Source organism: Microcaecilia unicolor, chromosome 2 (assembly GCF_901765095.1).
Source record: "Microcaecilia unicolor chromosome 2, aMicUni1.1, whole genome shotgun sequence".
NCBI classification, from domain to species: domain Eukaryota; kingdom Metazoa; phylum Chordata; class Amphibia; order Gymnophiona; family Siphonopidae; genus Microcaecilia; species Microcaecilia unicolor.
In genome coordinates this window covers 320699718-320715483 of record NC_044032.1, presented here as the reverse complement: position 1 = coordinate 320715483, position 15766 = coordinate 320699718, and the positions used below count along the sequence as shown (strand labels likewise).

The window sequence follows — 15766 nt, the reverse complement described above, 5'->3', positions numbered from 1 at the left end:
GAAAGAACTTCAGACGTGCTCCAGTAGGAGAAAGTGGCTCTACCATAAGGTAAGGAGCCAATGTTGAGTTCCAGGTGGAGACAGAGGAAATCCCCAAGACAGGGCCAGACCTGCGACCAAGGGGAAACGAAGGAGGAATGTACGAGCAGCCTGGCCTGATGGCCAAAGCGGAGAAGCTTCCGCATGGAAGGGTCTGTAGGCCAAAACAAGACCAGAGACGACAGATAGAGACAAAGCTCCAAAAACTGTCACCTGAAGACAAGCAATCACGATGCCCATCCAAATAGACATGCACCAAGCAGGAAAGAGGCAAGACTGGAAACAACAGGAACCAAGTCCCTGCCCCCAGGAAGGAACAGAAAAAATGAGGCAGCTGAAGGGGTCTCTATCAGAATCAGCACAGGGGTAGATACCCCCAGATGGGGAAAAACCCAACCCCCAAGTCGCCAGAAGGTTCCACTAAGGGAAGGCCCGGCAACCAGTGTCCAAGCGAGAGCCAGAACTAGACTGCCCTCCAGAGGGGAAGACTCCACCTCAAAAGACAGGCAAAGCTCAAACCAACAGCCCAAAAGCAAATCAGGCCCCCCACTCAGTGATGGAGGGAGGCTCGACAGCGAGGCAAGCAGTAAGGCTCCATGGTCAGAGACTGAGCCTGGCCCAAATTTAACAGACAAAGCACGGTCCAACGTCCATAGGCAAGCCAGGCTGACAGCCAGAAACGTAGCGAGGCCTGACGCCCAAGCAAGAGCAAGGCCCAACTCCACAGGCCAAACCAGGCACCTCATCCCGAAACAGAGCAAGGTGCGACAGAGACCACGCTAGGCCAGACAACCTGAGGTGCAATGCACCGAGAATGCGCGAGGCTGAAGGTCTGAAAAAGGAGAGAAACGCTTCCTGTTCAGAGATGGTGTGAGGCTGAATGTACAGAGAGGAAACAAGACCCAACGTCCAAAGACAGAACGAAACTCAACGTCCAGAGACGGAGCAATTGCAAAGCCCAGAGATGAAGCAATGCACTACGTCCAGAGAAGGAGCAAGGCACAACGTACATGGATGGAGCCAGGCCCAACGTTCAGGGATGGAGCCAGGCCCTATAAGTGGAGACGAAGCAAGGGTCGATCTCCATGCAGTCGAGAATGACTCGACGCCCGTAGACGGAGCAGGGCCCGACATCCGTAGACGGAGCAGGGCCCGACGTCCGGAGATGGATCAAGGCTCAATGTCTGTAAGAGCAAAACTCACCGCCGGGAGACAGAGCAAGGCTCAACACCTGGAGAAGGAGAATGTCTTAACGTTCAAAGATGGAGCAAGTCCCTACTGAGAAACAATGATGCCCAGTACCATAGTCAGGCTCGATGTCAAAGACAGAACAATGCCCAATGGAAAGGAATGGTTCAAGGCACAGCCTGAGGAACGACCGGCATCCGAAGCAAGCCTAGACGTTCAGCGAAAGAGCTAAGTTCAACATCTCGCTGCAGAGCAAGGCTCCACATCCTGAGACTGAACTAACCCTAGCCCCACAGACGGATCAAGCTCAATGCCCAGAGGCTGAGCGAGATTGGACCCCTAGAGTCACAGTCAATATCGATGAAAGGAGACGCAGCCAGATTGGAAAAGCCATGCCTGAAGCAAGGCTGACCCCCCAGAGACAAATAACTCTGATAATCAGCTACTCAGCTATGCTTGTCTGTCACGCAGGAGATAGAATATGGTAGATTTAAAACAAACAGGAGAAAGTTTTTCTTTATTCAGCACGTAGTTGGACTCGAACTCGTTGCCAGAGAATGTAGTGACAGCAACTGGCCTTACGGAGTTTAAAGGGGGTTTGGACAGATTCCTGAGGGAAAAGTCCATTGAACATTATTAATTTTTTTTTTGGGGGGGGGGGGGGTGGGGGGGAGGGGTTGCCGGGGTTCTTGAAGCCTGGATTGGCCGCTGTCGGAGACAGGATGCTGGGCTTGATGGACCCTTGGTCTTTTCCCAGTATGGCAGTGCTTATGTTCTTATGTCCAGGCTGGCCAGCCAAGCAATAAGAAACCTGACGGCCAGGAACGGTGTCAGAGCGAACACCCTCCAAACTGCACCTGGACACCCAAGAAACGGAACCCACCCTATTTTGCAGAGATTAAGGGCACTAAAAAAGAAGACCGGAGGAGCCAGAAAGTGGCCCAAGTGTCAGGGCAGAGGGCTAACACCCACAGGGCACCAGGAAACCAAAAACCTGCCTGCATGACTCTCCCAGGGGGCAGAAAAGACGGTAACCACCGCAAGGGTGCAATCAGACTGGCCGCCCAGTCAATTTTAATGAGTTATTGTTATATCATTTTTTGTTTAAAGATTAATAAATTTTGTTTTTTTATATAAACATTTGGTTCCATCTTTTGGATAGCCTGACTTATTTTCCCACCTCTTTTTCTCTGTTCCCCGCCCAGCTGAGAAAACATCACACAGGAGACAAGGAAAAGCCAAGGCCTGCAAGGCAGGAGACAAGTCACTCCATGCAGCTGAGCCCAAGAGGAGCACTGACCCTCTATAGCAAGAAGGCCACGCAAAGCAAACTACACTGAAGCAGAGCCCAGAGATGAGAAACAACCCGAGCGCAGGAAATCTTACGCATAGAGACAACAGCCCTGAGGACTGCAGCCACCTGCCAGCAATAGCAGCCAGGCTAAAACATAAGAGGCTGCACTCCAGGACCAGAGCCACTGCAAATACAAAGCTCCTGTTCAGAAACGTTGCTAAATAGCAACAGCCGCATAGCGACTCCAAAAGCAGAAAGGATAACCGAGCCCCAAACTAAGTAAGGGAAATAAGTCAGGCAGAAAACAGCAAAGACAGAACAAAATGGCGGCTGAAGAACGGCCGCCACTCGCATCCCTAGAACCGCACTGTTCCGCCACACTAAAGCGCCTACACCGCTGGAGCCCAGCGCCTTTGAGGAAAAACTAACTCCAAAGAGAATCGCCACTGCTAGGGAGAAAACCCAGCCAAAAGGCTGGTCGAGAAACCTCACAGCAACTGTATGCAGGAACTGCAGCAGCTGAAATGACAGGAGGCGCTAACGAGATCGCAGTTACCATGCTGAAACGGGGAAGAGAACGTGGGAAACAGAACCGCCGGAGCCGGTGTAAACAAGAAGCCTCAGAAGCTAGAGAAGGGAACAGTGCCCAGCAGGCCACTACCGTCCCGATAGCTTCTCAAATCGCCGAAGTAGAAAAAATCAAAATGGCGGAGCCAGAGAGCAAGAGCTCCTGAGCCCGCCAAAAAACCTGGCCTGACTACCCCCATCCTGGATGGCCCAGGACTCAGAAGGCACGCAAGTACAACAACACGCCGGGTGGGACCCAATGTCAGTAACGAGACCGACACTGGACCCAGCCCTACACAGAAAAAACTCACCCAGAACTCTCACACTCTGGAAGAAGCAAAGGAGAAATCTCCTCACATGGTGCAGCATAATCCCCACTCCTGCAGCGCTTGAAATTTCTTAATAAATTTTTTTATTTTTTTTAAGACACAGGAGGACAGGCTCACAGCGCCCTCAGGAACAGGAGATTGGGGGGGGGGGGGGGGACCTGGCACCACCAGGTGTACCCCGAACTGGCTAAACGGTGGCACGGCCTCCAAGCTCAACTAATCCTGTGGGAACAGGCTAGGAGCAAATCTCAATCCAGAAAGCTGCACAGGATATGTCCATTCACCTGCTGAGATTGAGAGAATACTGAGGTTGAAGTGGCTGCACATGTCCACATGTAGTAAACCTCTGAAGTTATCTCTATCTCCACCTGCTGGTAGGGGGACATAACCCATTCATCTCTGGATTGATCTGTGGGACGCTACGGAACGGGACCTTTTGGACCTGACCTCCCAGCTGCGGGTACTCCGATGGCATTTTCTTTCTCGTCCTTCCGATCAGAATGGAGCAGAATATTTTGAGGTTAAGAAGCAAAATTGTTGGACCAAAGGGCATTATAGGACATCAAACTATATAAATACAAATTACATCTCTGGGGTAACAAGACTGGGAGGTTATTGGCCTCGCAAGTTCATCACCATGCCACTAAAAGCTATACTGGATCTGGACTGAATTCGAGATACTATCGGAAGATCTCATCTCCCAAACACTTAAAAGATTCACCAAATCTCATTGCAAACTAGATATTTGCCCAAATAACCTTATGAAATCGGCCCCCCAACACTTTATAACAGATCTAACGAAACACGTGAATTTTATGTTACAAAATGGACTCTTCCCAAAGGAGAAAGGAAACATCCTACTCACCCCCATACCCAAAGATGCAAAGAAAAATGCGAGTGAATTAACCAACTATAGACCAGTAGCATCCATTCCCTTAATAACAAAAATAACAGAAGGGATGGTAACCAAACAACTCACAGTTTATCTAAACAAGTTCTCAATACTATAAGAGTCCCAGTCAGGATTCTGTTCTAATCACAGTACTGAAACAGTACTAGTTACGTTCATGACTAAATTTTAAACAAACGACTGCAACCGGCAAGAATATATTATTTGTACAATTCAACATGTCAAGCATCTTCGACATGGTTGATCATGGAATCCTACTACACATCCTTGAATACTTCGGTATTGGAGGCAACGTTCTTAATTGGTTTAAAGGATTCCTAACTACACGCTCATATCAAGTGACATCAAATTCGACTACATCAGCCACATGGACACCTGAATGTGGAGTTCCACAGGGATCTCCCCTCTCACCGACTATATTCAACCTAATGATGACACCCTTGGCCAAACTACTATCAAACCAAAACCTCAACCCATACATTTACGCTGATGATGTAACGATCTACATCCCATTCACACAAGACCTAAAAGAAATTTCCAATGACATCAACCAAAGTCTACATATCATGCACTCCTGGGCAGATGCCTTTCAGTTAAAACTCAATGCAGAAACAACCCAACGCCTAATACTCACCTCTCAACACAACACGAGCAAATTTACCACCATCAACACACCAAAACTAAATCTACCAATTTCGGAAACCCTGAAAATTCTTGGAGTCACCATTGATCGGCACCTAACACTTGAGAATCACGCGAAAGACACAACCAAAAAGATGTTTCACTCAATGTGGAAATTAAAAAGAGTAAAACCATTCTTCCCAAGGACCGTTTTCCGCAATCCGGTACAATCATTAGTACTGCAACTCACTCTATGCTGGCTGCAAAGAGCAAATACTCAAAAAAACTCCAAACAGCCCAGAACACAGCAGCCAGACTCATATTTGGAAAATCAAAATACGAAAGTGCAAAACCCCTACGAGAGAAGCTACACTGGTTACCACTCAAAGAACGCATCACGTTCAAAGTATGTACCCTAGTACATAAAATCATCCATGGCGAGGCCCCAGCCTACATGTCAGACCTGATAGACCTACCACCCAGGAATGCTAAAAGATCATCTCACACATTCCTTAATCTTCATTTCCCCAACTGTAAAGGCCTAAAATATAAACTAATGCATGCATCAACCTTTTCCTATATGAGCACGCAACTCTGGAACGCATTGCCACGCAACCTAAAAGCGACCTATGAACTGACCAACTTCCGTAAACTACTAAAGACCCATCTCTTTGACAAGATATACCACAAAGATCAAAACATGTGAAACTCCCACATATATCCAGAAATGTTAAGAATGCCTTTTGCTATATCACTATCATGTATTCCATTACCATGTAACCCAAAATCCTTCTGTAACACCAAATGTCAATTCTCTTCTCATTTCCACTATCCATGATGTATTGTAAGCCACATTGAGCCTGCAAATATGTGGGATAATGTGGGATACAAATGCAATAAATAAACAAATAAATAATAAATAAATACTGGCAGACTACATATGCCCAATGGTAAATTTCATACAAACATTGCAGATATACAATGGGATTTTGTACATTTTTATGAATCTTTGTACGAAACAGGTTCCTTTTCTCATGAGGCATGTTCTACATTTTTTTGATTCCCTTCATCTTCCCGCATTGTCCCCGGATCAGCTTGGCAGCCTTAATGCCCCCTTGGATGGATGTGAAATACAGAGAGTTGTCAAGCAGCTTAAAAATTCCAAAGGCTACAGGTCTGGATGGGCTCAGTCCCGAGTTCTACAAGATTCTTCAGGACATCATTGTGATTCCTTTTGTACAAATGGCAGATGCAATTAGAGATACCCAGGACATGGGTATGAACCTAAATTATGTTTTTATAATTGTATTGCCCAAACCAGGGAAAGACACTGAATTGGTGGGCTCTTATAGGCCCATCTCTTTGCTTAATCAGGATCTTAAAATCATAGCTTCAGTTCTGGCATCCCGTCTGGGCCGTTTTTTTGCCACACTTGGTATACCCAGATCAGGTAGGATTTGTGCCAGTACGATTTGCTTCAGCTAATATTTTAAAAGTAAGCCATATTCTCTTAGGATTTTCCGACTATTAGGGAATAAGGGAATCCATTCGTTGGAACAGCTGGTAATGGAGGATGGATCTCTGCTCTTGTAAACTGACTATTTGGAGAAATGTGGGCAGGGGACGGTGGCCTGGTTGGCGTACAGGCAGTTGTCTCATTACGTGAGTACCCTTCCACCAGATAGTCTGCGCCCACAGTTCGGGAGACAATTAAGAGAATTATTAGAAGGAGATGCAGCGGGGTAAATTTCAGTGTTCTGGTTTTATGGCAAGTTGGGTAGGCTTTCAATGGAGCAGGATTTGACAGAGTATAGAGCATAGAGCATAGAGTCGGGCAAAAACATTTCCACACAATTGATATTGTCAGCTCTTCAGAGTGGGGTGGCCATGGTATACAGTGCAGAACTACAGGCGTGTCACTTTCGCACTATTCATCGAGCATATTTCTCTCAGAGACAAGCTTTTAGGGCAGGAGTGTCGACCATACAGCATTGTAGGAAGTGCCACAGGTTGGAGGCAAACTTCTTTCATGGGATCTGGCAATGTAAGCAATATCACTATTCTGGTCGGCGATTGGCAAATACTTGACCAAAGTGCTGGGGCGCACAATAACTTTAACTCTTGAAAGAGCTGTATTTAGCGCGCCTAGACTCTGGATGGGAACCACAAAGGGGGAGAAATTGTTCCTTGGAAAGGCCTGTATATTGGGGAAAAAATGCAAAAAATGCATTCTCCTTCATTAGACTAGTGATTGCCCGCCCTCCTTTTGGCATTGGAGGAATCGACTCCATGAATTGTTGACGTGGGAATCTAGAGGGGCGGGTCTGTCACCGGGAAGGCAGCGGAGGTTCCTAGCAGTATGGGGGGCATACATAAACACTATCTCACCAAAGGCGAGAAGTCATATTTTGAATAGTGAAGGGAATCTGAATTTGAGCAATGCTTGGGGGAGGGGAGGGGGGAGGTTCTAGGAGATAGGGAAGAAGAGCTTTGGGTTAGGGAGTTTAAGGACAAGTTCTGGTTCTGTTAATAAGGATTTCATATTGACTATATTATCCATGTTTCAATATGTCCCATGGTGTTACCTTCTGATACAAGGAAGTATCTGGATGATGTATGCTAATATCATTATGTATCTGTGGAAGCATAACATACTTAAGAAGGGGGGGATGGTGAATAAAGGGGGTTGGGAGAAAAGTTGTTAAACCACAAATTTGATGGCTAATTTGCACTTTCATTAACCCTGACGCATGAGAGGTTATTACCGCGTTGTTTAAATTTGTTATTGTATGGTTTCTTGCCTTTGTATTTTGTCATCAATAAAAATATTGAAATATAAAAGTAAGCCATATTCTCTATGAGGGTAGGCGGGTTCCTGGAGATGCGATACTGGCAAGCTTGGATGCTGAAAAAGCATTCAATAAGGTTGTATGGGAATATCTTTTTTGGATGTTACAGCGTTATGGGATCACCGGGCATGTCCAGGATTGGATAAGGGTACTCTACTGCAACCCTACAGCTCAAATTCTAGTCAATGATACCTTGACGGAGACCATCCACTTGGGCTGAGGGACATGGTAGGGATGTCCCCTATCCCCACTTCTCTTTGTCCTTGCTTTGGAACCTTTGGCTGTGAAAATATGCCAAGACCCCAATATTAGGGGGATAGAGATAGGAGGCCGAGAATACCGCATCAATCTCTTTGCGGATGACATGTTGCTGCTGATTGATAAGGCTTCTTTATTGCTTCCAGTTATTATGAGTATTATTCAGCATTTCGGGTCTTTCGCTAGTTTACGTATTAATTTTAGAAAACATCTGAGGCTTTACCCATCTAACATTCGTGTACTAGTACCACTAGTATAGACTTTCCACTTTCATGGACGCCTGCAGGTGTTAAATATTTGGGAGTCTTCTTGAGCGCAGACTATAAGTGGGTTTATCAAAGAAATGTGTGTGACAAATTAGAACAGATACGGAAGCTAAGCGTGGCTTGGAGTGACCTCCCCATTAACTTTCTGGGGAGATTTGCCTTGTGCAAGATGGTCCTCCTGCCTAAATTACTTTATCCGCTACAGATGGTACCTATGTGGATCAAGCGGAGGGAGGGGGCCCTATACCGTAGAATAATCTGCTCCTTTATTTGGCACTCCAGAAGGCCCGGGATAGCCGTCTGCAAATTAACAGCTAATAGGGACCGAGGAGGGATACGACTGCTGGACTTACGAGTTTACAATGTTGCTGCCCCATTGAGGTTAATTCATGAACTACGTACGGGTGCGAGTGTGTTTGCCCCCGCAGAGTTCTGGCAGAATTGGAGTGAGCCTTTTGATGTGTTCTCTGTTGTGGACCCAATGCAAAGTAGGAAGATGGATATACTAGGTTCGATCCCATATTTGCGTGCTTTGGGGAAGGTGTGGTCATGGTGGCATTGGACCATTTGGGGGGGGGGGGCTATGGGTGTAGCCCTTTCTTGTCGTTAATGGGAAATCCTGACTTTCTGCCAGGTATAGGTTTGGCGGTCTTCCATGAGAAGTGGAGGCTGCAGATATCTGGGGCGGCTAGGGGAGTTGGGGGGTGAGGGAAGGAGGCATTTCCCTCTTTTGAGCCACTCAAGTACACATGGAACCTTCCCAACAATCATTTGCTTCATTTCCTGCAGGTTCGACACTACTTTCAATCCCTTGAGCAGAAGTCGACACAGACACAACAATTTACCCCAATTGACCAAATTTTCCTGTCCCTCTCATCTAAATTGAATAGGTTGTCACAGTGGTATCAGTTGGCCAGAGACAGTAGGAAGATGTCTTACTTGGAGCCTCTGGCACAAACGTGGGAGAGAGATCTGGTTGAGGATTTTTCGAGCTCCCAGTTGCAGTCGTTCAGGAGCTTCCTAAGGTTACTCCAAATGCTGCCCTACAAGATATTCAGTGTAAAATAGTGCACAGAGTATGCATAACAGGACAGAAAGGGTGGCGAACGGGTCTCTGGGGAGATGACACATGCAACAAATGTAAAGCACTTCCAGGTATACATACACTCTTTTATGGAGTGTAACACCCTTTCCTGGTTGTGGACTCATGCCTTACATGTCATTGAGCAGACCTTTAAATGCTCGTTTAATCAGACATACCGGGTGCTGCTTTTGGGAGATGGGTCCCCTTTAACCCATCAACGAAGCACAGTGTAGATTTGTCCTGCTATCTGCCTTATTGGTTAAAAAATGTATATTGCAATCTTGGACAGATGAGGAGGGACCCTCTATTAGGGTTTGGCATGCCGCTATGAAAGAAATGGTGGATTGGGTAATTTGTCATCTTAGGGCAGCGGACATCCCTCCACAAGCGACAGTATTATGATCTATGCTAGTACAACCATATTTCAGATTTATTGTTGTATTGACGGTTATTGTTCAGATGTTCTTCATTTTTTTGTGTTGCTCACTCTGCTCTGAGTTAACAAAGATATATTAAAAAAAAAAAAAAGAAATCAGATGGAGTTACAGATTATTTTATTAAGCTTCATTGGCTTAAAGTTGAGGCGACGATCATTTTAAATTGGAATGTCTTTTATGGAAGATTACCCAGGGTATGGTACCATAGTATACGTTCTTTGGTGCAATACTCTAACAGGACGATGTTATAATATTTGTGAGCAGTTTCTATTTGCCTTTCCAAGTCCCCGGGGGTAATACTTCCAAGAAACGTTTACCAGGTCTATTTGCATATCAAGCGGTTAGATTCTGGGAATTTTTACCATCAAGTTTGAGATTGTTACCCAGTTTAAAAAGAACCTTAAAACTTTATTAATAGATATGATCAACAAATATTTTTATATAATTATTAACTCTAAGCATGATCTGATCTTTTGTGGCCAAATTGTGACATTCTAGGCGAATTGTGTCCTATTATCTTGCTGTAACCCGCTATGAACTATCAGTGAGCTATAAATGGCTTAACTGTAACTGAGACACTGGAAATCTAGGATCAGGATAGAGAAAGAAGGAACCATTTTATCACAGTCATCCTTTCAATACTAATCCTCTCACTTACACACATACTCACCTCTATACCTCTCATTTAGTCCCTTTTTACCCCCTTTAACAAAATGTAGATCACCTCTTACTTTAGAAAATTAGTTGGCTGGCACAACACTGCCTTCCCACCCATCCAACCTCTTTCCCCTCTGGATGCAGGTTCCAGTTTGGTCACTAAAAACAGCAATAACTTGTGTAACTTTGGGACCATGCAGCTGTGTTCTGTACTGCATGGTTAAAATGACATTCCAAGCACAGGCTGCAGGGGAAGAAGTGGAACTAAGTGCTATTGCTGCTATTCTTAAACTATTAACTCAGGATTTGTGGCCAATGTGGAAACAGGCACCAGCTAACACTCTACTGTCTAACTCAGCAAGTATCTTGCTGCAATTCTGTGGCTAAAACCTAATTGTGCAATAAGGGTTGGATCCTGCAGTAGCAAAACCAAACAAAAAAGAAAATCACCGACATTTTGCAAGGAAACAGAATGTAATCCTTAGAGACTATCTGAATAGGTAAGGTATTTCCTCCTGATGTTTCACCAAAAGGCATAATGCCAGAGAGATCATACAAACAAAGTTCTGCATGGTGATCTAGGAATATTTCAACTCCCGAGTGCCAAATGGCACTCTGCAGGACAACTCAGTCAGTGTGGGAAAAAGTTATTTTTTTTAAGAATTATATGGTTTTCACCAGAAAGCATTCAGGCACACAATCAGTAGTAGAAAAATAGCCAAGTGATTAACTTAGCAGGCTAAGACCCAGGGATGCCAGGGTTCAAATTCCTCTGACAACTTCTTGTGACCTGGAGCAAGTCACTTAAACTTTCTACTGCCTGAGGTAAAACTTAAGATTATAAGCCTTCTGGAGACAGTATATGAATGTAATTCGCCTCGAACCACTACTGAAAATGTGAGCTAAATCCAACAATACAATGAACTATCGAGAACAAACCAAAAAAATAACAATAAATCAAAAAGAATAAAGAAATAAAACAAAACTTCTTTTCTAATCTACCTATTTATGTTCTTACACTGCAAATTTATTTTAGGGTGTGAAGAAATATAATCTGGTTAATAGCCTTCCATAGTACTGGAGACAGTAGTGACTATCCTCTACATTCAATACAATTTATAATGTTTGCTTTCTTTAATAGCTTAGCTGTGTGTGAAAGAGTAAACATTTCTCAACTATTTATATGCTGCCAATTTTAACAGTGACTTAAGTCTTGTCTCATGGAAATGCTTGCTAGTTAAACATTCATCTAGATGTTGACCTACGTGAAAAGATGACAACAGATAAAGTGCATGCATTTATATATATGTGTATAAATCTTACCTGGTTGATGATGTACACACCATAATCAAGCTGTTGTCGCTGAAGAACTGGATGCAAATAACACAACCAGTACTTGAGGTGCTCCTCACGATGCCTGAATGGTATAATAAGTGCTACTTTTTGTAAAGCTAGACAGTCTTTGGGAATATGGCGGCCTCCGTCCCTCACTTCAGGGTTTTTCTTTTTGATTTCTTCCAGATCCACGGGAATGGAGAACTCAACACTCAATGGGCCAACTAAAAAAAAAAAAAAAACACAAAAGGTGGTTTGAACTACATAACACGAGATGAGAGCATTCATGAAAAGCAATCAATTCTTGGCAAGTAATACAAGTTCTGCAATTGATAGAAAAAGATAGCCTGGATCTGTGGTTTAGAAGTATAGGAAGCTTCAATCTCTTCAAGTCAGGTTCACCACTAAATCTGACAAATCTGCTTACAAGGAAAATCTCTATAATAAAATTCAAAGTCAATCCAAGGAAGCTACCTGCCTTTCCTTCAATCAGCAGATCAGCCAACACTATTTCCCAGTGGCTCTCAGAAAAATCAACAATTCCTGTCAAACACACACTAAAAATGATCTGCTATGAGGGTGACTGTGATTCTGAATTGCATACACGTGCTCCACTACTACTACTATTTATCATTTCTATAGTGCTACAAGGCATACACAGCGCTGTACACCATACACAAAAAAGACAGTCCCTGCTAAAGAGCTTACAATCTAGAAAGACAGGTAAACAGACAGAACAAATAAGGGTAAGGGAATAATAGGTGAGGTTAAAGGACAAGGTAAGTGAGAAGTGGTTAGAAGTCAAAAGCAGTGGTAAAGAGGTAGACTTTAAGTTTGGACTTGAAAACGTTCAGGCGTGGGGTGCAGCAAGACAAAATGAACGGAGTATAGAATTATCAGTAGAGGAGAAGGGAACGGATAAGAGAGATTTATCTACAGAACGGAGTACCCGAGGGGGGGCGTAGGGAGAGACGAGAGTGGAGAGGTATTGGAGAGCAGTAGAGTGAATACACTTATAGGTCAATAAGAGAAGCTTGAACTGAATACGGACACGGATAGGGAGCCAGTGAAGTGACTTAAGGAGATGGATAACGTGAGCATAGCGACTTTGGCAGAAAATGAGTCGTGCAGCAGAGTTTTGGACTGATTGAACAGGACAGAGATGGCTAAGAGGGAGGCCGATGAGAAGCAGGTTACAATAATCAAGACGAGAGGTGATAAGAGTGTGGATAAGGGTTCTGGTAGAGTGCTCAGAGATGAAGGGTTGGATTTTGCTAATGTTATAGAGAAAGAAACAACAGGTTTTGGCAATCTGTTGAATATGAGCAGAGAAGGAGAGAGAGGAGTCAAAGATGATCCCAAGGTTACGAGCTGATGAGACAGGGAGAATGAGAGTGCCATCCACAGAAATAGAGAAAAGGGGGAGAGGAGAGGTAGGCTTAGGGGGAAAGATGAGAAGCTCAGTTTTGGCCATGTTAAGTTTTAGATGACGTTGGGACATCCAGGCTGCTATGTCAGATAGGCAGGCTGAAACCTTGGACTGGGTGTTGGTTGAGATTTCAGGGGTAGAGAGGTAAATTTGGGAGTCATCAGCATAGAGATGGTATTGAAAGCCATGAGATGATATCAGAGAGCCAAGGGAAGAAGTGTAGATGGAGAACAGGAGAGGACCGAGAACAGAACCCTGAGGTACACCGATTGAGGAATGGAAGCAGAAGAGGATCCACCAGAGTGTACACTAAAGGTGCGAAGCGAGAGGTAGGAGGAGAACCAGGAAAGAACAGAGCCCTGGAATCCAAATGAAGACAGCGTATCAAGAAGTAAGCCAAAAGTGCTTCCAAAGCACCAAACACAAACAGCAAAGACTGCAATGCTCCCAACAGCACAAACACCTGTTTTTAATCTACCCCTCTATAGACCCCCGTGGGATCCTTCCACACGGAGGTGTACAGGGGGTTTGTTCTTCTACGATCTTGCGGACCGCCTCCCTGAATTCCAGCGACACCCTTTCCCATGGGTATCGCTGTTGGGGAGGCATCAGAAGGCGCAGTTCAAATCTAATTCCCATAACCACAGCTTTCTGTCTATTTGGATCTAAGTGAATCTTTGGCCATTTATGTTCCCACATTAAATCTAGAAAAGAGCTATAAAACAGCTTCAGTGAAGAAAGCTTTTCCCTGTGGGTGTTTTGTTGTAGGACAGGTAGAAGATAAAGACTAAGTTGAAATAAAGACAGAAATAGTTTAGTTATAGAAATATTCTAACAACAGGTTTTGGAAATCTGTTGAATATGAGCAGAGAAGGAGAGAGAGGAGTCAAAGATGATCCCAGCAGGCAGGTTCTGGGACCAACTGGCCAGAGCTTCGCCGTCAAGAAAGCGTGGGGGAATCTTCCAAAAATCTGTCTAATTCTCATCTCTTTTATAGTCTTTGGTCCCAATACAAGTCTATGGCGAGGGATTTTTTTCTCTAATATTACTTAATCTGTGAGTCATGACCTCCGGTCAGGTGCCCACCTGCCCCTCCTCCCAAAGATTGCTTAATAATTTCAACTTTTACACTTTCACTTCCTCTTTTCTGATCTTATGACAGAGATCATGTGTTTTTATATCTTATGATACCAGAAGCCATTTTCTCTAACACAATCTCCATCTTAAGAACCTAACTTTTATCATTTGTATCTCTAATTTCCTCATCTTAAGTGTTACACTCAATTTGAAAGTTGTACCAGGTTTCATTAAGACTCACCAAGCAGCTCTGCTTTTGCAAGCTCTCTGCTATAAGGCCATCAGTAGGTTATTGGGCCTAGTTAGTACTTTTCAACTGTTCCAAGCTGTGTAGCTTGGCCCACCACCATTCCAGCTAGAACACATATTAACATTCCCCTCTTCACCCTATCTCATAGGGTGACACCAGGGTTAAGGAACCATGGTACCATCCATTCCAGAAGGTATCCTATAAAATTATAGCATCGAGTGAGTCTAATTGAAAACTGGTATAGTCAGATTTGTTTGAATTAAGGTTATAACATAGGCACTACTTTGGTTATTTCAATTCTTCTTGGGGGGGCTTACCCATATCTGCGATCAAGTAGCATACTATAACTACAACAATAATATTTCTAAACCTATTAATATGCAGGTTCAATCTTACTCTTACATATATGGAGATATATATCTTGCTAACAATCAATAAATCTTTGGTTATATACTGATTATATCTTGAGTACACATTCGCATTGATTACATAGTCATATTGATTATTGATTACATCATTTCATCAGGCTTAACGCTATTATATTGCATCCCTGTGTGTGTGCTATTACATGATTATACTGTTGCAGACATTTCTACATTGTCTCTAGGATTTGCATAGCGATTGGTCCATCTCATAGGGAGATAGTCCAACGTGTTATCCCCTGTGGTGTTGGGAAGGAGATTTTCATACAGGGCATATTGTCCTGCAGTTGTCTTTTTTGTTATTGCGGTTTCAATTAAGCGTTCTACTAAGCCTCTAGCACAAGGGATTATACAGCATCCTACTAACACAAAAATTGCAACCACTATGATTATGGTGATGGCCGCAGAAATGATAAATGTCTTCCATTTACCAAAAGCTTTATCCATCCAACCGGTCCAGGATGTATCGACACCAGAGTTCTCTGCCAATTCTTGCGACAGTGAGGTTAAACCTTTCAGAGCTCTGGTAATTGACCCATCTGGAGCTGTATTGTTGGGGATAAAGGTGCAACACTGTGTACCTATTTTATGGCACACCCCGCCATCCGCTGCCAGTATCTGGTCAAGCACTAATCGATTTTCTAACGTCATTCTGCTGGTGGCATCTAATTGTGTTGCAATTCCTTGAACCGCGTCTCTGGTGTAATTGACAAATCTCTGCTGATTGTAGTATATATAGTTAATCCAGTCTACG

The 15766-nt window shown here is 44.0% G+C and overlaps 1 protein-coding gene across 1 annotated transcript in view; it reads right to left on the bottom strand.

The window, feature by feature from the left end:
* Positions 1-15766, bottom strand: part of B4GALT1 (beta-1,4-galactosyltransferase 1) — a 242413-nt gene that overhangs the window by 187760 nt on the left and 38887 nt on the right. The window contains 1 exon segment of the mRNA XM_030194331.1: positions 11823-12058. Within this exon segment, the coding sequence (XP_030050191.1) occupies positions 11823-12058 (236 nt within the window).